Source organism: Salmo salar, chromosome 18 (genome assembly GCF_965601325.2).
Source record: "Salmo salar chromosome 18, fSalSal1, whole genome shotgun sequence".
NCBI classification, from domain to species: domain Eukaryota; kingdom Metazoa; phylum Chordata; class Actinopteri; order Salmoniformes; family Salmonidae; genus Salmo; species Salmo salar.
The window spans coordinates 9707461-9735169 of NC_138308.1; the positions used below are offsets into that span (position 1 = coordinate 9707461).

General features: G+C 43.5%; 1 protein-coding gene across 5 annotated transcripts in view; it reads left to right on the forward strand.

The window, feature by feature from the left end:
• Window positions 1-27709, forward strand: part of LOC106576796 (cytoplasmic polyadenylation element-binding protein 3) — a 68530-nt gene that overhangs the window by 15984 nt on the left and 24837 nt on the right. For 4 of the 5 annotated variants that reach the window (XM_082964704.1, XM_082964703.1, XM_082964707.1 and 1 more), the window contains 4 exons: window positions 3636-3720; window positions 20438-20494; window positions 23325-23348; window positions 26394-26561. In XM_082964704.1, coding sequence (XP_082820830.1) covers window positions 3636-3720; window positions 20438-20494; window positions 23325-23348; window positions 26394-26561 — 334 coding nt within the window. The remainder of the gene's footprint in view (window positions 1-3635; window positions 3721-20437; window positions 20495-23324; window positions 23349-26393; window positions 26562-27709) is intronic. The other variant, XM_082964705.1, reaches the window with a different exon arrangement.

A 27709-nucleotide genomic window follows, 5' to 3' on the forward strand; every position in this document is an offset into this window, starting at 1 on the left:
TGCTGATTTACTCACTCGCCTACGATAAAAAGCTTTTATGATAAAAATGATCTACTAGAATGTCTCTGATTCTAAGGTCACTAGTATCGACACAGGCTCCGTATTGGAACAGTCTCTCCATCAATGTACCAGGAAGTGGGCCAGAATAAGCTCACTAAATCAGCTCTGTAGTCTGGGCCAAAATATATACCAAATGGCTCTAAACTTTATAGGCAGAAATCCATACGGAGCGAACTCCTCAATGCCCTTCTCTCCTCCAACTCGCTATGAACTTTGATTCAGATCAGATGAATGTAGCCTTTATAGCACCTATTGAGTAGAATATGATGGACTGATTCTACTGGGGCACCCGAGTGGCACAGTGGTCTAAGGCACTGCATACAGTTGAAGTCGGAAGTTTACATACACTTAGGTTGGAGCCATTAAAACTCATTTTTCAACCACTCCACACATTTCTTGTTAACAAACTATAGTTTTGGCAAGTCGGTTAGGACATCTACTTTGCATGACACAAGTCATTTTTCCAACAACTGTTTACAGACAGATTATTTCACTTGTAATTCACTGTAACACAATTCTAGTGGGTCAGAAGTTTACATACACTAAATTGACTGTGCCTTTAAACAGCTTGGAAAATTACAGAAAATGATGTCATGGCTTTAGAAGCTTCTGATAGGCTAATTTACATCATTTGAGTCAATTGGAGATGTACCTGTGGATGTACTTCAACGCCTACCTTTAAACTCAGTGCCTCTTTGCTTGACATCATGGGAAAATTAAAAGAAATCAGCCTAGACCTCAGAAAAAATTGCAGACCTCCACAAGTCTAGTTCATCCTTGGGAGCAATTTCCAAATGCCTGAAGGTACCACGTTCATCTGTACAAACAATATTACGCAAGTATAAACACCATGGGACCACGCAGCCGTCATACCACTCAGGAAGGAGACACATTCTGTCTCCTAGAGATGAATGTACTTTGGTGCGACAAGTGCAAATCAATCCCAGAACAACAGCAAAGGACCCTGGAAAGATGCTGGAGGAAACAGGTACAAAATATCTATATCCACAGTAAAACGAGTTCTATATCCAACCAAACCTGAAAGGCCGCTCAGCAAGGAAGAAGCCACTGCTCCAAAACCGCCATAAAAAAGCCAGACTACGGTTTGCAACTGCACATGGGGACAAAGATCGTACTTTTTGGAAGAATTTCCTCTGGTCTGATGAAACAAAAATGGAACTGTTTGGCCATAATAACCATCGTTATGTTTGGAGAAAAAAGGGGGAGGCTTGCAAACCAAGGAACACCATCCCAACCGTGAAGCACGGGGGTGGCATCATGTTGTGGGGGTGCTTTGCTGCAGGAGGGACGAGTGCACTTCACAAAATAGGTGGCATCATGAGGAAGGAAAATTATGTGGATATATTGAAGCAACATCTCAAGACATCAGTCAGGAAGTTAAAGCTTGGTCGCAAATGGGTCTTCCAAATGGACAATGACCCCAAGCATACTTCCAAAGTTGTGGCAAAATGGCCTAAGGACAACAAAGTCAAGGTATTGGAGTGGCCATCACAAAGCCCTGACCTCAAACCTACATAAAAGTTGTGGGCATAACTGAAAATGCGTGTGCGAGCAAGGAGGCTTACAAACCTGACTCAGTTACACCAGCTCTGTCAGGAGGAATGGCCCAAAATTCACCCAACTTATTGTGGGAAGCTTGTGGAAGGCTACCCGTAATGTTTGACCCAAGTTAAACAATTTAAAGGCAATGCTACCAAATACTAATTGAGTGTATGTAAACTTCTGACCCACTGGGAATTTGATGAAAGAAATAAAAGCTGAAATAAATAATTCTCTCTTCTACTATTTTGACAATTCACATTCTTAAAATAAAGTGGTGATCCTAACTGACCTAAGACACAGGGAATTGTTACTAGGATTAAATGTCAGGAATTGTGAAAAACTGAGTTTAAATGTATTTGGCTAAGGTGTATGTAAACTTCTGACTTCAACTGTATCTACCTTCATCACTCCAGTATCCCTGCACATGTACATATGGTATTGGAACTGACTTTTTAAATATTTCCTGTACATAGTATGCATACTTTATTGTATATTTCATATTTACTATTCTTATTTCTTTTTTTTTTTCTTCTTCTGGAAATAGATTTTTATTGATTATTGTTGTGTTTTGAGTTTGCAAGAACTGCATGTCCACTGTACTTGTGCATGTGACATTTAAACCGTGTAACTTAAAAAGAAGGAATGAAAATATTTAGGGTATTATATTATTTATTATTATTACTATAACCTGCCATTTTTAAGAAATCAATTGTGAAGCATTTGTGACATGCTACAGGCTGGAAAAAGCACTCAGAATACCCCCCCCCCCCCCCCCGGCTTAGACTTTTGTGGGTTAACTGATAATAAACTGTATTAGCCTATCATAAACAAATACCTGCTTGCACTTTTTGCTGGCTGTGTATCCATCTACCGGGTTGTTGTCCTTGTCCACAATGACTCAAATCCTTCTGAACCAAAATTGGAAATTTCACTATGGTGTTTTTCCTATTTCTCTGGTTAGGCCTACGTGAGACATTTTCGCGTGAGCCAGGCTAGCCAGGGAAAGTACACTTGGCAACCAGTTATCACGTGGGGGATGATACATATATGTTTCAGCACCACACAAATAAAGGACAGTTCCCTGATCCACTGCATGTGTGGCTGGTAGCCTAGATGTCTGCCTCACCAGTCACAGAATGTAATTTGCAACACAACAAGCTTTTAAGTTTGTGAAATAATACAATTTATAATGATTTAAAGCGTTTCCGCCCCGCAATATAATTGTTCTTAACCGTGATCCGACCCACGGGTTGAAAGAATGTTTTCATTCCACACGCCAACTGATTTTTATATATATATATAATATATATATAATTTTTGATATTGTTTTTTTTAATTTTTTTTATATAATTTTTTTATAAATTTTTTTATATTTTTTTGCTGGTTAACCGCAGGGAACCCTGGGTACCCGATCCAATGCAGGACTCTAGTTCAGAGGGTGGTCACATGGCAGGTCAGCTAGCCAGGAGAACTGAATCAACTGACTCGTCACACATACTGCTAACTTCAAAATAGCCCACTCCAGAGTGTTTTTGAGGAAAGAGCACACTCACAAACCACAACATTCTTGGCACTAGTTTCATTTACTCTTGATTTTCTAGGTGTGTCCCTACTCTTGAAATCCTCTGCTATTTACATTCCTATCAGACCAACACAAGTCTGCGAGTTTCCCATGGTTTATGCTGTGTAATATCAGTCAGTATGGTCTATGATTGTCTTCTTTGACTTGGGCATGAGAGTTGTAAGAGGCCCTCATTTAGTTGAAACCCTGCTCTCCCCTTATCAGGGTCACTTCTGAACTTACAATCATATCCATTTGTTGAATGTTTTTGTGAATCTGTGTGGATGATGAGTGTTCCTTATCCTCTCACAAGTCATCAAAATAAAATCGCTGTTATCTCCAAGCTAGTCTTAAATAACTTTCAGTGTCCAATAGTAGTGATGTTGTTGTGCTGTACTTTGATAACCAACTGAGATAAGATGACTAACCTCTGACCCCTCTTCTCTTGCAGGACCGGAATCGGCCCTTTGATGCATTTAGCTTGCACTCTTTGGAGAATTCCTTAATGGATATGATAAGGACTGATCATGACAAAGGTAAACCACACCTTGCTGGTGGCCCACCAATGAGTATCGCTGATATTATATGGAGGAATCATTTTGCAGGTTAGGAATATTCATAAATCCACGCTTGTTTTTTTTTGGCTTCATGGGAATCATCTTTTTATATAACTTTTATTGACATTTTTTGTTGTTGCACTATTTGCCTTTATCACCAATACAATCTATTTTTTTCGATCGTACATTTTATACGATAAATTAACCATTGGCCTAACCTGCAAAATCGGACACAATTTTCTTGCACTCTGTGTATGGTGTATGCTTTTTTTGATATTCCTTACAAGCTGCTTCTGCATTTTCTTCTGATTTTAATCAAATACTCATGATTACATTTTTGCTTCTGTTTCCCTGGTTAATATTGTGATCGGTCACATGTAAATAAATATTTATATTGATGGCACTTGTGTCATGGTATATTGCAATGTTTTGAGTGACCGTGTGTGATTGATTGTTCACGTGTGTGCTCCTTTGCGTGCCTTTTTGAAGGTGTGTCTGTTTGCGTGTGAACCATTTGTTAATTACTACGTAATCATTGACAGATTTTTATTTGGTGCCGTTATGGCACAGTGAACGTTTGTAGTCAGATTGTATTTGTTCCTGTTATTAAGTTGGGAGGAAGGATGTTGGAGAAAGTGAAATTGGTATGAACCCGAGCTAAAGTTACCCCTTATAGGCTTCTCTTCTGCCGGATGACCATTCCATTGAGTCAAACTCATTTGGGTCAAAGAAATGTGTTCAAATGTGTGTTGGATTGCTGGGAACATATGAGTAAAATGAAACTCTAAAGGCTGGCATAGAGATTCTTTGATACAAACACAAAGGTAGCCCTTGGTCTATCTTTATCTGAGCATAGATAGTTCACTGTGAAAAGCAACATGTTGTTTTGGGATGGAGAGACTCCCAAAATTCTTTGAACAACACATGTATGTCACAGACTCAGATTCCTTGAGATAAGTCTGTTAGTTCACGTGCCTATTATGAAAACTGACTCCATTGCGTTCAGATCCCTGTTGGCCTATTGCCACCTGTCATGTTCAGTGTTGTTTTCTTAGCCTGCCAGACAATGGAAATGTTTGGGAGGTGTGGAGTTGGGGGGGGTATTATGTGTAGTGGCCTGCTGCTTTCTTATGCATAGATTCGGTTTTTCAATATTGTGTCAGGAGAGGATTGTCTTATCACCGCAAAAGTCGTCCTGGGCAGGCTCGACTTTACTGGAACTAGGGGGAGGAGACAGACTTCTTCTGAGAATGTTCCCATGTGGGAGAGAGGGGGGAGAGAGGAGGATGGTTCCACATTCCTGACTCAGCACTGTTTACTCCCCTTCCTCATGTCAACAGCGTGTGGCCGCCTTCAGAGAGGCGTGCTGCCACTTGGCCTGTCACAGAGCAGGTCTTCCCTGTTGGTGTCCTCCTTCCTTCCCTCCCTCGGCTCGACTGGCTTTGGCTGCCCTAATACAGCAAAGCACAGGACAGCCATCTATTTGTGCTGTCTTGCCAACAGTTATTGACAATGGCCATTGACTCTGAACATAGGAGTTAGCAAGACAGCACAAACAGATCTGGGACCAGGCTAAGAGACAGCTACCAAGATCAGTCACTTGCACTCATGAGTAAAAGTAAGTGCAGAAAATATGGTCCTGGCAGAAGAAATAGTGTGGGTGCACCATACCATTAAAACTGAGACTCACAATAATTAACACAAAATAGCAAGAAAGCTGTAGGCTATTAGACCATTATTTAACATTACCGCATGAAAAATGTGTGAATTGACTTAAAATCCAGTGATATACGCTCCAAATTGCGTTATGGTTAGAGGAGAACACTTACCTTTTGCCAAGGCGGAGATGAGTGGCAGAGACCGAGGCGCAGCATTGGACGCACCTATTCAGGCTACAAATGTAGGCCTAATGACAATCTCAGCATTTCATTACAGTACATGTGTAGGTGTTTTATGACCGCTGTGTCTTTTTAATTCATCAAATTGCGGCTGCACAGTGCACTGTTTGGATGCTGGAATTATTTTGTGAGTGGACGACTGTTCAAGGGTAGCATGGGAAGTGATTGACAATCAGATGAAAGCCTCATGACTGTTTTGTGTTTATGCCAATGCCACATTAAAAGGTAATAGATGTTAAGTGGTATGACAAATCTTTTACTAGGGCCGCAGTGATCATATGAAATGAATAGGGATTAGAGGTCGACCGATTATGATTTTTCAGCGCCGATACCGATTATTGGAGGACCAAAAAAATCTGGTGCCGATTAATCGGCCGATTTTGTTTTTATTATTATTTTATTAATTTTTTACCATTATTTTTTGACAATTACAAGAATACTGAATGAACACTTATTTTAACTTAATATAATACATCAATAAAATAAATTTAGCCTCAAATAAATAATGAAACATGTTCAATTTGGTTTAAATAATGCAAAAACAAAGTGTTGGATAAGAAAGTAAAAGTGCAATAAGTGCCATGTAAGAAAGCTAACGTTTAAGTTCCTTGCGCAGAACATGAGAACATATGAAAGCTGGTGGTTCCTTTTAACATGAGTCTTCAATATTCCCAGGTAAGAAGTTTTAGGTTGTAGTTATTATAGGACTATTTCTCTCTATACGATTTGTATTTCATATACCTTTGACTATTGGATGTTCTTATAGGCACTTTAGTATTGCCAGTGTAACAGTATAGCTTCCGTCCCTCTCCTCGCTCCTACCTGGGCTCGAACCAGGAACACATCGACAACAGCCATCCTCGAAGCAGCGTTACCCATGCAGAGCAAGGGGAACAACTACTCCAAGTCTCAGAGCGAGTGACGTTTGAAACGCTATTAGCGCGCACCCTGCTAACTAGCTAGCCATTTCACATCGGTTACACCAGCCTAATCCTGGGAGTTGATAGGCTTGAAGTCATAAACAGTGCAATGCTTGAAGCATTGCGAAAAGCTGCTGGCAAAACGCACGAAAGTGCTGTTTGAATGAATGCTTACGAGCCTGCTGGTGCCTACCACCGCTCAGTCAGACTGCTCTATCAAATCATAGACTTAATTATAATATAATAAACACACAGAAATACGAGCCTTAGGTCATTAATATGGTCGAATCCGGAAACTATCATCTCGAAAACAAACGTTTCACGTTGACCAGTGAAATATACCTGCTGTAGCGCGTGCTACGGGTAGGTGTTACTATGGTGACCAGTGAGCTGAGATAAGGCGGGGCTTTACCTAGCACAGACTTATAGATATAACCTGGAGCCAGTGGGTTTGGCAACGAATATGTAGCGAGGGCCATTTTAATTCATTTTGGAGTAGAATGTCCTTTTAAAAACTCACCAGAACTGAGCTTCTCAGTCCTTCCAAGGTTCTCGTTGACAAATTAATCGAACACACCACCCCACTAAACTTTCATGCTTGCCGTCACTAATTGTTCTTTCAAAGATATTTCTGTAATACCTAGCATTTTAATCCTGATTCAAATAACATTTTATTAGTCACATGCGACAAATTCAACAGGTTACACCTTACAGTGAAATGCTTACTAACGAGCCCCTAACCAACAATGCAGTTTCAAAAAATACAGATAAGAGATAAAAGTAACAAGTAATTAAAGAGCAGCAGTGAAATAACAATAGTGAGACTATATACAGGGTGGTACCAATACAGAGTCAATGTGTGGGGGCACCGGTTATTTGATGTAGTATGTACATGTAGGTAGAGTTATTAAAGTGACTATGCATAGATGACAACAGAGTGTAGCAGTGGTGTAAAGAGGGGATGTGAGGGGCACTGCAAATATTCTGGGTAGCCATTTGACTAGATATTCAGGAGTCTTATTTCTTGGAGGTAGAAGCTGTTTAGAAGCATCTTGGACCTAGACTTGGCGCTCCAGTGCTGTTTGCCGTGCAGTTGCAGAGAGAACAGTCTATGACTAGGGTGGCTGGGGTCTTTGACAATTTTTAGGGCCTTCCTTTGACACCGCCTGGTATAGAGGTCCTGGATGGCGGGAAGCTTGGCCCCAGTGATGTACTGGGCCGTTCGCACTACCCTCTGTAGTGCCTTGCGGTCGGAGGCTGAGCAGTTGCCATACCAGGCAATGATGCAACCAGCCAGGATGCTCTCGATGGTGCAGCTGTAGAACCTTTTTGAGGATCTGAGGACCCATGCCAAATATTTTCAGTCTCCTGAGGAAATAGGGAATAGGCTTTGTCGTGCCCTCTTCACGACTGTCTTGGTGTGCTTGGAACATGTTAGTTTGTTGATGTGGACACCAAGAAACTTGAAGCTCTCAACCTGCTCCACTGCAGCCCCTCTTGATGAGAATGGGGGTGTGCTCGGTCCTCTTTTTCCTGTAGTCCACAATCATTTACTTTGTCTTGATCACTTTGAGGGAGAGGTTGTTGTCCTTGCACCACATGGCCAGGTCTCTGACCACCTCCTTATAGGCTGTCTCATCGTTGTCAGTGATCAGGCCTACCACTGTTGTGTCGTCGGCAAACTTAATGATGGTGTTGGAGTCGTGCCTGGCCATGCAGTCCTGAGTGAACAGGGAGTACAGGAGGGGACTGAGCACGCACCCCTGAGGGGCCCCCGTGTTGAGGATCAGCGTGGCGGATGTGTTGTTACCTACCCTTATCACCTGGTGGCGGCCTGTCAGGAAGTGCAGGATCCAGTTGCAGAGGGAGGTGTTTAGTCCCAGGGTCCTTAGCTTATTGATGAGCTTTTAGGGCACTATGGTGTAGTCAGTGAATAGCATTCTCACATAGGTTTTCCTTTTGTCCAGGTGGGAAAGGGCAGTGTGGAGTGCAATGGAGATTGCATAATATGTGTAAGTCACTTGCCAGTTGGTCAGCGCATGCTCGGAGTACATGTCCTGGTAATCAGTCTGGCCCTGCGGACTTGAGAATTTTGACCTGTTTAAAGGTCTTACTCACATCGGCTGTGGAGAGCGTGATCACACAGTCTTCCGGAACAGCTGGTGCTCTCATGCATGTTTTAGTGTTATTTGCCTCGAAGCGAGCATAGAAGTAGTTTAGCTCGTCTGGTAGGCTCATGCCACTGGGCAGCTCGGCTGTGTCTTTTCCCTTGTAGTCTGTAATGGTTTGCAAGCCCTGCCACATATGCCGAGCGTCAGAGCCGGTGTAGTACGATTCGATCTTAGTCCTGTATTGAAGCTTTGCCTGTTTGATGGTTCGTAAGATGGCACAATGGGATTTCTAATAAGCTTCCGGGCTCCTTGAAAGCAGCAGCTCTAGCCTTTAGCTCCGTGCGAATGCTGCCTGTAATCCATTGCTTCTGGTTGTGGTATGTACGTACGGTCACTGTGGGGATGACGTCATCGATGCACTTATTGATGAAGCCAATGACTGATGTCATTGGCTTCCCTGTAGCTCAGTTGGTAGAGCATGGTGTTTGCAACGCATGGTGCTTGCAACGCCAGGGTTGAGGGTTAGATTCCCACGGGGGGCCAGGACGGAAAAAAATAAAATAATGAAATGTATGAAATGTAAGTCGCTCTGGATAAGAGCATCTGCTAAATGACTAAAATGTAAATGTAAAAAATGATGTGGTGTACGGAGGAGTCCCGGAACATATTCAAGTCTGTGCTAGAGCTTAGCATCTGCTTTTTCTGACCACTTTTTTTTATTGATCTAGTCACTGGTGCTTCCTGCTTAAATTGTTGCTTGTAAACAGAAATCAGGAGGATAGAATTATGGTCAGATTTGCCAAATGGAGGGCGAGGGAGAGCTTTGTATGCGTCTCTGTGTGTGGAGTACAGGTGGTCCAGAGTTCTTTTTCCTCTGGTTGCACATTTAACATGCTGATAGAAATTTGGTAAAACGGATTTAGGTTTCTCTGCATTAAAGTCCCCGGCTGTTAGGAGTGCCGCCTCTGGGTGAGGGTTTTCTTGTTTGCTTATGGCGGAATACAGCTCATTCAATGCTGTCTTGGTGCCAGCCTCTGACACTGGCGAGTGTTGTTTGGGATTACGATCACATACGTTGAGTGTGTGTGGAGGAGGAAAGTGTGTGAGGAGTGAGAGGGCATGCAGTGTGATGATGAGAATGGGGGGTTACACAAGGGGAGGGAATGTGAACCACCCTCTGTCTGGCTGTGAGAAGGGCAAGCCTCTATAGAGTTGACTCTGTGTTTGTAGAGGAGTCAGTCCAGAGACTCAGTCCAGGGGGAGGGAAAGGGAGAGGAGCGGGAGCCACTGACTGACACTCAATTCTTGTGATCCTCTCCAACTCCTGAATGCTGATTTAATCCGATTGGAATGGCATGCATGGGGAATTTACGCTCTGTTTTGAAAGGGAGCAGGCAGGTCTGGGATGGCCTGAACAAACAGGCCCGCTGAGCTCAAGTGTGGAGAGTAAGCGTCAGAGTTAGGCCTCCACCGCTCCATAGACTGACTAGCATATACTGCCACATGCAAATCAGATGCTCTATTCAAGCATTCATGTCGACACACATCTGCTGCTCAGCTGTTCTGCCTCACATGGCCTTTCAAATGTTGCTCTTCGCCTCGGCTACGAATGGACTCCATTGTCAATTTGTGTGCATTTGAATCAACTTCGGCTTTTGAAAATGGCATTTTATGGGTTTAAAAGGTATTTAGTGATGTTTGAATTACCATAAATTTCAGCAGTGCGTAGAAACATGTAGCCTAGTAATAACAAATAGGCCTGCCGTTTGTTTCGAAAAAGCTAAAGAGTTTAGCCATTATACGACTGACTTTCATAGAATAAAATAATAAACTCTTGATTGTGTGTGTGGGAGAGGGTCATTCTGGGTTATGTGTGTGGGGTGATGTGGACATTTGCATTGGTTGGATGGAGACTTAAGCAAGTGTGTAGGCTTATATGACAGATGGGGTCAGTTGCTGTGTAGGACTACATGCGAAAAGAATGGCATCTATGCTGTGGTTGATTAATGAAACTAGTCTTCGAACTGTAAATTCACATCTCAACTAGTTTAAACTCTCCAGTCTCTCTAACTTGAGTACAGATCTATTGAGCAATGCTGTTTGTCTTAGTGTGTTTGTTGATAACAAATCAATCGATAATAAAATGGGCGGCAAGTGTAAGGTTTTATCGAGAGGGAAGCTAGAACTTCAGAGTAGTCAGATGGAGAAAGAGCAGTGAAGGCTGTTTCTTTTGGGTCAAAGAGATGTCACATAGCCTGACCCTGAGGTAAAAAGGTCACCCAGACCTTCAGGCTCTCTTGGCCAGGCTGACCGATAACCTGAACTGTACGTAGTCCAGCCAAATGTAGGCTAGGCTAACTCAAATATGCACCTATAATAATTTGCTCTATCACTGACGACAATAGAGGATGTCTCTGCACTATAAACAGTCTGCAATCATTGTTGGGCAATGAGATAATGTTCTTAGCTTTGTTGGAAGTGGTAAAGGTTAGAAACACACGCACGCTCCATTAGCTTAGTTTAGCCTTTGTCCATCCAGCCTCTTATAGTACAGTAGTTGAGAGAATTTGTATTCTGTTGGCCTTTCGTTGAGGGTATTATGTTTTTTTTTTGTTGGGAAATAAGTCTCTTAACTCTCATTTCAAGAACATCTAGTGTAAATAAAGCTGTTATTTTCATCTTTTTGAGCTTTTCAGACAGTTGGAGCGTTGCATTTCATTGCCGGTAGCCTAAGTGTGAGACTCCGTCCTCTAGTTTGGAGGTGTTTTTTGTCAGCAGGGTTAACACTTCCACACCTCCCCGTTGACTTGCCATTCCTCCGCATATCTGCTGCTTGGGCTTTTTCTAAAGGCAGTTGTTGAGGAGCTTTAATACATTATTTCATGTGGAACAGAGGGTAAAAAACGTGGCTACGGCAGAGTCAGGGAGAACTGCAGGTGTAAGGCAGTCGCTGATGAGCACCGCATGGAATCTAGAGGAAGGTTAACCCTTTAATTAAGATCATAATATGCTGTACAACACTTCTCTAAATGCAGCCCCATGAAAACCAGTCAATTTAGGCTAAGCCAAACACACCTAGCCTTTCAACAACAAAAAAAGGCTAGTCTTAATATAGATCAGAGGTGGTTTGGAGAGATGAGGACACTAGTCTATTACTCTGACCAGTTCCCCAAGTAGTATGCAGCAGGTACCGTATGTACTCAAGCCAGTCCAGTGCTGTAACAGTGTTTTTAAAAAAAAAATGTTTACTTGGTCCTGGGGATCCAAAGGGATGCACATTTTAGTTTTTGCCTTAGCACTACACCTGATTCAAAATCATCAAAGCTTGATGATGAGTTGATCAATTGAATTACATGTGTAGTGCTAAAGCAAAAAACTCCCCAGGACTAGGATTAAGAAATACTGCTCTAACCCAGGGGTATCAAATCTCATTTTGCCCCTGGGGCAGCATTCGGTCTTCAACGAGGTCCAGAGGGCCGCACTGAAAATGTGTTATAATTTCACGCCGTCAAAATTAGCAAAAAAACCTGCCTTTTTGGAATTTCCGATGCTCCCTGACGGTGTAGCTTTAATTTCGGTGATTATTAATGAGCTGGACACAGTCAAGAAAGTGAATGTCTGTAGGGCCGTTATCATTTCTCTCTCTTTTTTTATATATATAGTTTGTGTGTGTGTGTATATGTGTAATCTCCATAGACAAACATTAGCAGTAGAATGACCTTACTGAAGAGCTCAGTGACTTTCAATGTGGCACTGTCATAGGATGCCACCTTTCCAACAAGTCAGTTTGTCAAATTTCTGCCCTGCTGGAGCTGCCCTGGTCAACTGTAAGTGATGTTATTGTGAAGTGGAAACTTCTAGGAGCAACAACGGCTCAGCCATGAAGTGGTAGGCCACACAAGCTCACAGAATGGGACCGGCGACAGTTGAAGCGCCCATTGCGAAAAACTAATCTGTCCTAGGTTGCAACGGTCATTACCAAGTTCCTAACTGCCTCTGGAAGCAACGTCAGCACAAGAACTGTTCGTCGGGAGCTTCATGACATGGGTTTCCATGGCCGAGCAGCCGCACACAAGCCTAAGATCACCATGCGCGATGCCAAGTGTCGGCTGGAGTGGTGTAAAGCTTGCTGCCATTGGACTCGCATTCTCTGGAGTGATGAATCGCGATTCACATTTTACATTTACATTTTAGTCATTTAGCAGATGCTCTTATCCAGAGCGACTTACAGTAGTGAATGCATACATTTCATACATTTTTTTCCGTACTGGTCCCCCGTGGGAATCGAACCCACATCCCTGGCGTTGCAAACACCATGCTCTACCAACTGAGCCACACCATCTGGTAGTCCGACAGACGAATCTGGGATTGGCGGATTGCCAGGATAACGTTACCTGCCCCAATGCGTAGTGCCAACTGCAAATTATGGTGGAGGAGGAATAATAGTCTGGGGCTGTTTTTCATGGTTCGGGCTAGGCCCATTAGTTCCAGTGAAGGGAAATCTTAACACTACAGCATACAATAACATTCTAGATGATTCTGTGATTCCAACTTTGTGGCAACAGTTTGGGGGAGGCCCTTTTCTGTTTCAGCATGACAATTCCCCCGTGCACAAAGCGAGGTCCATACAGAAATGGTTTGTTGAGATTGATGTGGAATAACTTGACTGGCCTGCACAGAGTCCTGACCTCAACCCCATCCAACATCTTAAGGATGAATTGAAACGCCGAATGCAAACGAGGCCTAACTGCCCAACATCAGTGCCCGACCTCACTAATGCTCTTGTGGCTGAATGGAAGCAAGTCCCTGCAGCAATCTTCCAGAATCTAGTGGAAAGCCTTCCCAGAAGAGTTGGGGCTGTTATTGCAGCAAAAGATGGAGCAACTCCATATTAATGCCCATAATTTTGGAATCAGCAGGTGGCCACATACATTTGGTCATGGTATTTTTATATATATCATCTTTTTTTGGTTACTGCATGATTCCATATGTGTTATTTCGTAGTTTTGATGTAGAAAATAGTAAACAATTTAATAATATATACACTACCGTTAAGTTTGGGGTCACTTAGAAATGTCCTTGTTTTTGAAAGAAAAGCCAAAATATTTGTCCATTAAAATAGCATCAAATTGATAATTCTGTTGTAAATGATTATTGTAGCTGGAAACGGCAGATTTTTTTAAATGGAATATCTTCGTAGGCGTACTGAGGTCCATTATCAGTAACCATCACTCCTGTGTTCCAATGGCACATTGTGTTAGCTAATCCAAGTTTATCATTTTAAAATGCTAATTGATCATTAGAAAACCCTTTTGCAATTATGTTACCACAGCTGAAAACGGTTGTCCTGATTTTAAAGAAGCAATAAAACTGACCTTTAGACTAGTTGAGGTTCTGGAGCATCAGTATTTGTGGGTTCGATTACAGGCTCAAAATGGCAAGAAACAAAGAACTTTCTTCAGAAACTCGTCAGTCTATTCTTGTTCTGAGTACATTAGTGTGTCTAGTTTGAGAAACAGATGCCTCACAAGTCCTCAACTAGCAGCTTCATTAAGTAGTACCTGCAAACACCAGTCTCAACGTCAACAGTGAAGAGGCAAATCCGGGATGCTGGCCTTCTAGGCAGAGTTGCAAAGAAAAAGCCATATCTCAGACTGGCCAATAAGAAAAGAAGATTAAGATGGGCAAAATAACACAGACACTGGACAGTTGAGCTCTGCCTAGAGGCCAGCATCCCGGAGTCGCCTCTTCACTGTTGACGGTGAGACTGGTGTTTAACTCTGGGTCTTCACTTCCTGTGGCAGTCCTCATGAGAGCCAGTTTCATCATAGCGCTAGATTGATTTTGAGTCTGCACTTGAAGAAACTTTCAAATGTCTTAAAGTAATGATGGACTGTTGTTCTCTTTGCTTATTTGAGCTGTTCTTGCCATAATAAGGACTTGGTATTTTACCAAACAGGGTTATCTTCTGTATACCCCCCCTACTTTGTCACAACACAACTGATTGGCTCAAACTCATTAAGAAGGAAAGAAATTCCACAAATTAACTTTTAACAAGGCACACCCTGTTAATTGAAATGCATTCCAGGTGACTACCACATCAAGCTGGTTGAGAGAATGCCTAGGCAAAGGGTGGCTATTTGAAGAATCTCAAATATAAACTATATTTTGATTTGTTTAACACTTTTTTTTGTTTACTACATGATTCCATATGTGTTATTTCATAGTGTTGATGTCTTCACTATTATTCTACAATGTAGAAAATAGTAAAAATAAACAAAAACCCTTGAATGAGTAGGTGTTCTAAAACTTTTGTCCGGTAGTGTATATTTAAGAAATATGGCCAATATACCACGGCTAAGGGCTGTTCTTATGTGTGACGCAACGTGGAGTGCTTGTATACAGCCCTTAGCCGTGGTATATTGGCCATATACAACAAACCCTCGAGGTGCCTTATTGCTATTTTAAACTGGTTACCAACACAATTGGAGCATTCAAAAGTACATTTTTGTCATACCAGTGGTATACATACCAGTCTGATATACCACGGCTGTCAGCCAATCAGCATTCAGGGCTCAAACCACCAGATCCGTATGTTTGACACCCCTCTAACCAGTATTTCCCACCTCATCCCTATGTTTTGTAATTGCAACAGTCTGCACTTCGTCAGAAGTCTGGGGACGAGGGACTTACTGACTTTGTTCTGAAGGAGGCGGATGAAATCCCACTGCCCACTGACTGATCACACACACAGTCTGAGAATAGCCCCAGGCCTCGCCCTGAGGTCATGCCACTGAATAGGGGACGCAGATGGCCCAGGGCTATTTTAGGGTTTACAGGAGCAACTGTCCACTCTGTCGCCACTAGAATGCCTGGGTGTTAGTTATTAGGCACGAAATGGAAGAAAACGCACTGCAACAGGGAGGGGACTACCTATACGTTTCCAATAAGAAGCCGTCATTTAAATTTTCTGTTGCACAACGCGTTGCTACGTAGTGCCCTAAAGAATACGACCCTGGTTTTGGTAGGACTACCATGGACCAAGGCTATTTAATAGGCAAAATGGAGGCTTTCCTCCCAGTGCAGCTAGAGTTAGAGGGCTGGATATATTTAGTGTTGGCTATGTGACTTAACACTCGAGTAATGCTGTCAACATTGAGTGTGGCTCATGTCTATGTCTCGCCACAATTAAAATAAAATAATTTTTTTAGAGTATGAGTTATGGATGTTATCTTCCATATCTTTTGACAGTTTCTGAACAAGAATGGGGCTATTTCCTCTGGCGGCTGACTATCTATAGAATATCCTTTTGAAATCTTTTTTGAAAAATGACACAACATGCTCACTCAGGCATGTCACAATACAGTGAAGCTGGCACACACAGTAATATTTCTACACTCAAGATGGCCACACTGTACTCTCATTCAGTTGGAATTGGCAGTAGGAGAGAGCGAGGGTGACAATCAACTGTGTGTGTGTGTGTGTGTGTGTGTGTGTGAGAGATTTGTAAGACATTTTTTGGGGAGTGTTTTTATCAATGTCAATCAAACAAGATATAGCAGTCACATGATTTGCACAGCAACAAAACATAAGCAAGAAGGGGGGATAGATACGTGTCCATGCGATATTGGCATATAAGCCCCTCTGTTCTCGTGCTGGATTATGAATCATTGAGAACCTTGAGGAAATCCACATCTGCTCTCATCTGTTGGATGCGGTAGCTGCACTGGCTTCTATCCACTCCCCCTCTCTCGTTTTCACCCAAATCTCACTACAAGTTTCACTGATGTTTCCAGCTTAGCAGGAGGACTGGGTCGTATTCATTAAGCACCAAATGGAAGAACACGAACTGAAACAGAAAGGGACTATACTTGAAGTTGTCCAATAAACATTTTAGTCATTTACCAGAAGCTCTTATCCTGAGCAACTTACAGGAGCAATTAGGGTTAAGAGCCTTAGATTTTTCACTGAGTCGGCTTGGGGATTCGAACCAGCAACCCTTTGGTTACTCACCCAATTCTCTTAAATGCTAGGCTACCTGCTGCCCTTAGCTTCATTCTGCGTTAATGAATTTGACCCTGGTCTAAACTGTTGAAATGCTTTTATCTGTCTGCTGCGCCTTCGTTTTTAAACTTTTTTACAGCTCGTCTTGTTTGTGCCATTCCAGCTTACAACACAGCCGCTCCGTCTCTCACAGGTTTCTGTCTGTCTGTGTCTCTGTCTCTGTCTGTGTCTCTGTCTCTGTGCGTTCCATTTGCCCTTGCTGTGTTAGCCTCTCCAGGAGGTTAAGTGCAGATTTTGAGCACTGTGATGAAACTTGTTGCCCTGTTGGAGCCAACTAGTTAGTTGCACATATTCTGTTGAGTAACTGATGTAGAAATATCTGCCATTTAAAGGCAAGGATGACTTGCTGGACCATCCTTTCATTACGCAAACTCTTGAACCCTGTTTATCGTTTGGCCATGGTAGCATTTTTCTGCCCATATGTTTGCAAACCAGCCAGTAGTTTAGTGTTGAAGAAAGGAAGGACTGGAGAATTGAAAGTCTGTCACTGTGTGGTTGTTAATCAAATAAAATCACATTTTATTGGTCACATACACATGGTTAGCAGATGTTAATGCGAGTGTAGTAAAATGCTTGGGCTTCTAGTTCCGACCATGCAGTAATATCTAACAAGTAATCTAACAATTTCACAACTACCTTTTACACACAAGTGTAAAGGAATGAATAAGAATATGTGCATATACATATATGGATGAGCGATGGCCGAACGGCATAGGCAAGATGCAGTGAGATAAGTAATGTAGGGTATGTGAACATTTTATATAAAGTGGCATTGTTTAAAGTGACTAGTGATACATTTATTACATCCAATTTTTAATTATTAAAGTGGCTAGAGATTTGAGTCAGTATGTTGGCAGCAGCCACTCAATGTTATTGATGGCTGTTTTGACAGTCTGATGGCCTTGAGATAGAAGCTGTTTTTCAGTCTCTCGGTCCCTGCTTTGATGCACCTGTATTGACCTCGCCTTCTGGATGATAGCGGGGTGAACAGGCAGTGGCTCGGGTGGTTGTTGTCCTTGATGATCTTTTTGGCCTTCCTGTGACATCGGGTGGTGTAGGTATCCTGGAGGGCAGGTAGTTTGCCACCGGTGATGCGTTGTGCAGACCTCACTACCCTCTGGAGAGCCTTACAGTTATGGGCGGAGCAGTTGCCATACCAGGCGGTGATGCAGCCCGACAGGATGCTCTGGATTGTGCATCTGTAAAAGTTTGTGTTTTTGGTGACAAGCCAAATTTCTTCAGCCTCCTGCGGTTGAAGAGGCGCTGTTGTGCCTTCGTCACCACGCTGTCTGTGTGGGTGGACCATTTCAGTTTGTCCGTGATGTGTACGCCAAGGAACTTAAAACTTTCCACCTTCTCTACTACTGTCCCGTCGATGTGGATAGGGGGGTGCTCCCTCTGCTGTTTCCAAAAGTCCACAATCATCTCTTTTGTTTTGTTGACATTGAGTGTGAGGTTATTTTTCTGACACCACACTCCGAGGGCCCTCACCTCCTCCCTGTAGGCCGTCTCGTCGTTGTTGGTAATCAAGCCTACCACTGTAGTGTCGTCTGCAAACTTGATGATTGAGTTGGAGGCGTGCATGGCCACGCAGTCATGGGTGAACAGGGAGTACAGGAGAGGGCGGAGAACGCACCCTTGTGGGTCCCCAGTGTTGAGGATCAGCGGGGTGGAGATGTTTCCTACCCTCACAACCTGGGGGCGGCCCGTCAGGAAGTCCAGGACCCAGTTGCACAGAGCGGGGTCGAGACCCAGGGTCTCGAGCTTAATGACGAGTTTGGAGGGTACTATGGTGTTAAATGCTGAGCTGTAGTCGATGAACAGCATTCTCACATGGGTATAACTCTTGTCCAGATGGGTTAGGGCAGTGTGGTTGCGATTGCGTCATCTGTGGACCTATTGGGACGGTAAGCAAATTGGAGTGGGTCTAGGGTGTCAGGTAGGGTGGAGGTGATATGATCCTTGACTAATCTCTCAAAGTATTTCATGATGACGGAAGTGAGTGCTACGGGGCGATAGTCGTTTAGCTCAGTTACCTTAACTTTCTTGGGAACAGGAACAATGGTGGCCCTCTTGAAGCATGTGGGCACAGCAGACCGGGATAGGGATTGATTGAATATGTCCGTAAACACACCAGCCAGCTGGTCTGCGCATGCTCTGAGGACTCGGCTAGGGATGCCGTCTGGGCCGGCAGCCTTGCGAGGGTTAACACGTTTAAATGTTTTACTGACGTTGGCTGCGGTGAAGGAGAGCCCACAGGTTTTGGTAGCGGTCTGTGTCTGTGGCACTGTATTTTCCTCAAAGCGAGCAAAGATGTTGTTTAGTTTGTCTGGGAGCAAGACATCTGGGTCCGCGACGGGGCTGGTTTTCTTTTTGTAGTCCGTGATTGACTGTAGACCCTGCCACATACCTCTCGTGTCTGAGCCATTAAATTGCGACTACTTTGTCTCTGTACTGACGCTTAGCTTGTTTGATTGCCTTGCGGAGGGAATAGCTACACTGTTTGTATTTGGTCATGTTTCCGGTTGCCTTGCCCTGATTTAAAGCAGTGGTTCGCACTTTCAATTTTGCGCGAATACCGCCATCAATCCACTGTTTCTGGTTGGGGATTGATGCACTTGCTAATAAACTCGCTCACTGAATCAGCGTATACACCTATGTTGTTGTTCGACGCTATTTGAAACATATCCCAGTCCACGTGATTGGAGCATTCTTGAAGCGTGGAATCAGATTGGTCGGACCAGCGTTGAACAGACCTGAGAATGGGCGTTTCCTGTTTTAGTTTCTGTCTATAGGCTGGGAGCACTAAAATGGAGTCAAAGATGGATGCTCATTTGTCTTTGGATACAGTGAGTCATAACTCAACTGTTAACTATGAAACAGTCTGCTAGAGTGATTCCTCACGAAACCAGGACAACAAAATACCATAATTTTGAGGATATTCACTATATTTTATCAATAGAATGGTTTTTTGGAGGAAGGATTGGTGACATATTTGACATTTTGTATCTAAAAGCATATATGAGAAATAATTAATCAAAGTTGGAATATTTATGACATTTGGGCCTTACCCAGGCCTCGAAGACTCAAATAAAGGTTCAATAAAAAACTGCAGTATGCATTTGTGTGTATGAAAGAGATCGAGCCAGAAGGAGAGAGGGGTACTTTTGACAGTACTACGGTCTGTACCAGGAAGTCCTTTCACTGGTTGGTGTGGAGGTGGAGGATGCCTGGGCATGTCCACAACACACGGACAGCCAGGCCTTGTGATGCTTTCCCATTATCGCTAGAGCAGAATGCATGCTCTGTCAAATTCTTTGCATTGGAGTGTCCATTGTTTGTGTGTGTGTAAGAGCTGTGACGCATGAGAGAGAGAATTGAATGACTGTTTTCCATAGCCTAGCCTACATCTTTTTGTTGTTCATCACACACGTTTGCCCTGGTTTGGTTTCTCAGTGATACTCGTTTATTTTCTGTGGGTGTCTTTTACCAGGTTATGTCGACAGTATAACTTACGTAAAATATAACATGTTGTATGCAACATCTTGTCACCTCGGAACATTTGCATTCAAAATTCTGTTTCATGTTAGCATTTCTATGTTTTGTGTTGTTGGTATGGAGCGTGATGAGTTGTGTTTGTGTATTAGACACTTATGTAGGCCTACATGCAGGTAATAACCTGTAATCTCTTGTTTTTCTACAGGAAGCATGGGTCTGAACTTTCACCACCCCGGAGCAGATCACATTATGCCATTGAACAGTGAGTAGTATTTCAGAACATACAATAGGCTACGTTTCCCTTTGTAAATCCCTCTGTATGTTATTATGGATGTGTATATTTGTGCTTTAACTGTGGCGTTCAGTTTGACAGGCAAAGTGTTGCTTCTCTGTTGTATGGAAACTAGCAATAGAAACCTATTCAGAAGTAGTGTCATCATGACACACCTATGCAGGATGCCTCAGGAAATGCCATAGGGTTGAGGCAGGGATCGCCACAGGGCCCATGCCCATACACAGCAGGGCACAGATGCCCACCCATGCTAATCCCACCTCGCACCCCAAGTGTTAAACCCAGCATGGAGCTATCTCTCAGCGCGGAGCTGGGGGGAACCACAGCGACGACCCCTGAATACCGGTTCTAAAAATATCCGACCTGTAACACTAAATTACCCCCACCCCCTTCCGTCTCTGAGAGAGAATTTATTTTCAAAATTCGTGTCACTTTTTCTCCCTCAGTCCAGTTTTTTTTTCTTTCTCTTTTCCCTCCGAGTTAGACAGTGAGTTGGCAAAAGGCTCTTCCTTTCAGCGTTGTCAAGACTTCAGTGAGAGGAGAGCGGATTGGGGTGTCCATCGTGACTGGTGGAGCTCGGCTCAAGACATCTGGGAGTGTTAGTCGAGCCTTGGGTCATGATCATTAGGCACCAAATGAGAGAGAACTGACTAAAACAGGGAGGGACTACATGGACTTGTCCAATAAGAAATGCTCATTTTTGTTTAACATTGCAAAAGGTTTTTAAACGTTTTCGGTTGCGTGGCCTTAGGAACACGACCGTGGTTTCTCACTCGCCTGGTTGGGGATGCCAGCAGGGGAAGCAGTGAGAAAAGAGAGGAAATGATGATGAATGGAAAAGGAGAAGATATCCAACAAGGCTTATAGTAACTTGTTTTACTGCTGTCACAGCTTGACAACACTGTGCCGTCTGTTTTCTCTTTAACTTATTTTCATCATCAGTCCTTTGGGAAACACATTTCAAATAGATGTTAAACTGCTGTTCTGGAGGGTTTATCTTAAGCACAGATCTCAGATCTGCATGGAGCTCTGGCAACTGTCAGAATTGACCCTGGCAGCTGTAGTCTCCAATGTCAACACTGCTTTAGATGTGAGGAAAGCTGGTTAACGTTAGTATACTCTTCGTCTCTCCATTGTCTCAGCTGTATGAAGCCTTGTAGCCGAGAATCTGTCTGACACATTCTCTCATTTTAGTCTTTCCACTGATTTTGTGGCTGAGATGGAGGATGAACCGTAAGGCCTGCAACATGGATTTATAGTAGAAGTGTAAGGGCCGAGCAGATAATTTTTCATAACTGCTCGTCTCCGTACAACAGTGCTTTGAAGCTGTGCAGACATAACAAACATAACGCTCCTCAGGCCAGAAGATCTTCCCGTCATCCCTTCAAAAATCTCCTCTCTGACACTCACGTGTTAGTCTGTGCTTATTTCTGTTCCTCCCTCACTCTCATCCTCCTCATCTTATTCTCCCTCACCACAGTGACTGACAGTTTCCCAACAGTACTTACTAGTCTACACTAGATCAGTGGGTTCCACCCTTCTACCATTTTCCCCTTGTTGCTAGGCGCCTTTGTCTCTCCTAAGGCCCTGACGGTGGGAGAATAAAACGGAGAACGTTGGTCTGAACAACTGTGTTCTCGTGAGACGAGCCAGAGTTTTAATGAAACCCAGTAAGAGAAAAGGTCTGGGTACAATGTCTCTGTCAAGAGCTGGAGGGAGGGGGGGGGGCAAAAGGGCACCAGCACAATGGAAGTCCCCATATTGGTTTTTAGGAGAAGACTGTGTTCTCTGTGACATTTGACTGTAAGAAGGTCTGTTTAGGGATGTATTATCAGAAGCCCCTCCGCACTGTCTACTGGCGTTAACGTTATAGACTCTATTTGCCTCTTGTAGGCCTTTTTCTCAGCCACAGCAAGGCTCCTATTCAGGCATGTTAGGAGCGTTCAAGGAAGGTTTTTAGAAATGTAACGTGTGAAAACGCACCCATACCAAACAACGCATTTGTTGTGGGCTTTCATGTAAGTCCTTTGCTACTGTGTTTCCTAAACTCTAGATAACACGTCAAAGGTTTGTTCTGAAAGCCCACGAACACCGCAACTAATGAAATGGATAGAAAGGGCACAAAGGCTTATCTCTGTCTGCTGTACATTTTTGGCATGTTCACTAAATTGAAATCTGCCAGCCAACCCTATCACATGGTAGGGCAGTCATCCTCTAACAGTTTTTCTGTCTGGACTGTGAGACTCAGGCTGGCACTTTCATGGCTCCATCCACAGGGCAGCTGGGAGTGGAAATGTCCCACTGGATTGATTCTGTTTCACTAGTTCATGATAATGACTAATGACATCTGTCTGTCCTATGCACGTCGCTTTATCAACCACATTCATACATATTGACGCTGGGCAGAAATGAGAGTAAACGTGAGCTAGGTAGTAGTCCGTGTTTATTGCCTGATTATAATCTCCATAATATGGTTCAGTCATTGCAGGTGAATATATTTCTCAGTAGTAAGGCGAATTATAACATCGCTCATCCTACTCTAGTCTAGTCTAGCCCAGGAGTAGCAGGTTTCCTGTGGGCTACTGCCAGCTAACCCATAATGAAGCCTTGTTTCCCTCCATCGCTGATGATTAGGTGTGGCCGTCTGTGGTTTCACTGTTGCCTTGGTGATGTTCTGCCTGGTTGTCTTCCCACAAAACCCATGTCTCTGTCCCTCTCCTTTCCATACCCCTCTGTCTCTCTCTCCCTCGATCTCTCTCTCTCTCTCTCTCTCTCTTCTTCTCCCACTGTTCACAAGCAGCCAGGAGCTATGGCCGCAGAAGAGGTAACTTTCGGAATTTGACTGCGTTTCTGCTTGCCAAGTGAATAGGATGCACGAGCACAATTGCTTGTCTGTCCGTACGGATGTGTCTCTTTCCAGGGCTGAGGGTTCTAGTGTGAAGTCACATGATCTGCCTTCGTCTGTGCCGTGATTGGATGAAATCATTTTAATTTACACTTTTTTTTTTGACGTCATTGCATTTAATGAAGTTGGGGAGAGGTGGATGATCACATTACAGTACATTCGGAAAGGATTCAGACACCTTGACTTTTTTCACTTTTTGTTACGTTATAGCCTTATTATAAATGGATTAAGAAAAATATACACACAGTACCCCATAATGACAAAGCAAAAACAGATTTTTATACATTTTAGCATATGTATAAAAAAATGTTTTTATCACAAGTATTCAGACCCTTTACTCAGTACTTTGTTGAAGCACCTTCGTCAGCAATTACAGCCTCCCTGTCAGGTTGGATGGGGAGCGTCGCTGCACAGATATGTTCAGGTCTCTCCAGAGATGTTCGATCGGGTTCAAGTCCGGGCTCTGACTGGGCCACTCAAGGACATTCAGAGACTTGTCCCGAAGCCACTCCTGCGTTGTCTTGGCTGTGTGATTAGGGTTGTTGTTGGAAGGTGAACCGTCGCCCCAGTCTGAGGTCCTGAGCGCTCTGAAGCAGGTTTTCATCAAAGATCTCTCTGTACTTTGCTCCGTTCATCTTTCCCTCGATCCTGACTTGTCTCCCAGTCCCTGCCACTGAAAAACATCCCCCACAGCATGATTTTTCCACTACCATGCTTCACCGTAGGGATGGTACCAGGTTTCCTCCAGACCTGATGAGAATCCTCCAGAGAATCTTGTTTCTCATGCTCTGAGAGTCCTTTAGGTGCCTTTTGCAAACTCCAAGTGAGCTGTCATGTGCCTTTTACTGAGTGGCTTCCATCTGGTCACTCTACCATAAAGGCCTGATTGGTGGAGTGCTGCAGAGATGGTGGTCTTTCTGGAAGGTTCTCGTATCTCCACAGTGGAACTCTGAAGCTCTGTCAGAGTGACCTCCATGACCAAGGCCCTTCTCCCCCGATTGCTCCGTGGTTCCAAGCTTCTTCCATTTAAGAATGAGGGAGGCCACTGTGTTCTTGCGGAATTTCAATGCTGCAGACATTTGTTTGTACCCTTCCCCAGATCTGTGTCTAGACACAATCCTGTCTCGGAGCTCTACGGACAGTTCCTTCAAACTCATGGCTTGGTTTTTGCTGTTACATGTACTGTCAACTGTGGGACTTTATATAGACAGGTGTGTGTCTTTCCAAATCATGTCCAATCAATTAAATTTACCACAGGTGGACTCCAATCAAGTTGTAGAAACATCTCAAGGATGATCAATGGAAACAGGATGCACCGGAGTTCAATTTCGAGTCTCATAACAAAATGTCTGAATACTTATGTAATTAAGGTATTTTATACATTTGCCAGAAATTGTCATTATGGGGTATTGTGTGTAGATTGAGGATTTAAAAAAATGTAATTCATTTTAGAATGCAGCTGTAATCTAACAAAATGTGGGGAATGGGTCTGAATTCTTACTGAATGCATTGTACTTCCAAATTTTGTTTTGTTTTCTCTCTAGTATTCTGAGTCATTGTGCTAAGCTTGATTTTATATGGTATAGGCATCTGTATTGGCTACTGCTTGTGTATTATTAATGAATTGACATGTATAGAACCAAGTCCATTTGGAGCAGTTTAAAAATACATGTTTCTTTACAAGGTATCATAAAAACATTGAAGTACACTGACTCAGAAACTATTTATGTCCTGAATAGAAGGAATGGGTGCTGCGGACATGCTATTCTCTGATTTGGAGTGTTCAACTAATTCCTATTTTCTCACTGAGGAAAACCCTGGTAACATTTGAAACTTAGTTGTTTCACTGGTTGCATTTGTTGTATCTAAGAATTATAGGACTTAAGTCTGGCTGTTGGCAGTTCATTAGTCCACTTGTACATGGCGCTTATGACTCAGCGATCAAATCGGACGCTTATTATCTTTGTCAGTCCTCCTGTATTTGTCTATACCTGTGTGCCTGTTAGCATGGGAAGTAAACATATATGTACAGTAGCCTACGCTTAACAGAGGCCTCTGACATTGTCTACCTCCAGATCTTAGATACATGCTGCTTCATTCAGTCAGTACACAGTCCTCTTTGCTCTCACCTGTAAGTGGTAATCTACTGCTGTGCCAAATGGTCCGCCGTCTTGCCTGCCATCCCTCCTGCACTCTCCACCCCTTGTTCCTATTGCCTGCAGGAGCAAGGGTCTATTTGGTGTAAGAAGGCTATGAAGGACTCCGTTTTTTTTTTTCTGGGTCAAAATGCGACGTAAATGGTGGGTGTGGCAGAGGTGCCGGATTGGCCGCATTGACAAAATGTTGCTGTTTTTTAAAGCTAATTTCCTGCAATTCTACAAATTTTGCTATGGCTTATGCTATCTGAGTGACTCAAACATAACAAAATTGGTGAGAGCCCCATGATATGACAAAAATATTCCTGAATGCATCATTATTGGAATTTTAGTGTCACTCTGACTCTACTTTGGTGATTGTTAGTTCTCAGCGGATCTTATTTAAAGATGTATAGGTCAATTATATTTTCTACATACTCTACCTGGTTTAGTTGTTTAAGATTACACAGCAAAAAATGATTTCATGCCGAAGATTATTTTCAAAAACATAAATAACATTATTTGTTTACTTTTTGGACATAGGTGACCTGAGAAAAAATTAAAAAAAACTGGTGTCTTACCCGAGGAGGCAGGCAGGCCCACAATGTTTGAAGAATGCAGCAGTATGATGGTGATTTGACCTTCCTCTGTAAGGAGACTGCTATTGTTACCAGTTATAACAACACCATCTCTCTCTCTCTCTCTCTCTTTCATATCCTCCCTGTCTTCTGTTCTGTGCCTCTCTCTTCTCCCTGTTATCCTTGCTTGTTCTCTCTCTTTCCCTCTCAATTCCCCCCCCCCCCTCTCTCGCTCCCCTCTCTCTTTCAAGGTCGCTCTTCACTCTTTCCCTTTGAGGACGGTTTCCTGGACGACGGGCACTGTGACCCCTCTCTGACCCCGGGGTTGAACTCGCCCACGCGCTGTCAGAACGAAGAGCGGATGGAGCGCTACTCCAGGAAGGTGTTTGTTGGAGGCCTGCCCCCTGACATAGATGAAGGTGCAGACAGATGGCAGTGGCACTAGCCTGTGTCCCAAATCTGTTTGTGTTGTCTTGCCATCTCCTATGGTCATTGTCAGTGTTTGCCGTGGCAACGACCATAGAAGTTGGCAAGACAGCACAAACAGTTCTTGGACCAGGCTAGCACCTTACTGTACATTCACTATATTTCCTCATAGAATGTCCATGAGCTGTATGGCACGTGATTAATACGTTTAGGGGTTTTGTGCAGGCTTGGATAGGGAGGAGGGATTTACAAGCCAGATGAGGGTCTACAGATGTATTTTGGTGGTCTGCTGGTTCAGTGGGCTAAATGGGTGACAGGTAGCCTAGCGGTTAAGAGCATTGGACCAGTAATCGAAACGTCACTGGTTCGAATCCCCGAACCGGCAAGGTGGACAAATCTGCCGTTCTGCCCTTGAGCAAGGCAGTTAACCCCTAAGAACAACTGCTCCCTGGACACCCGATGACGAGGATGTTGATTTAAGGCAGCACCTCTCTGATTCGGAGGGGTTAAATGAATGAAGTTTTGCAACTGACTAGGTATCCCCTTTCCCTTCAACCCTAAAGGGCTGGTTTCAGTCATGGAGCTGGTTCTCTGGGCCTGTGGACTGACTGGTAATGCTCTGTGGGTTTGTGGCAGTGAGCTGGCAGTCAGTCTGGCAGCAGATGTGATAGCGTGTTATCTCACAGAGTGTGAGTAGGGCCTGAGGGCATAGCAGGACAATGGGAATCTGGAATGGTGACACGGCTCAATGTGGCTCAGACGTGCACATGAGTAAACACGCGCACAAACACAGAATACAAAACATGCAAAAAAACACACTGAGAATTAGTGAACAATGCGTGCCCATGGCCTCTTGGAATATTCATGAGTTGCCACAATACAAGGGTTTAATAGGGCTTCCGAGTGGCGCAGCGGTCTAAGGCATTGCGTCTCAGTGCAAGAGGCGTCACTACAGTCCCTGGTTTGAATCCAGGCTGTAATACATTCGGCCGTGATTGGGAGTCCCATAGGGCGGCGCACAATTGGCCCAGCGTTGTCCGGGTTTGGTCATCATTGTAAATAGGTTCTTAACTGACTTGCCTAGTTAAATTTAAGGTTAAATAAAACAAATACATATAAAAATGCAGTAAACTGGAAAGCA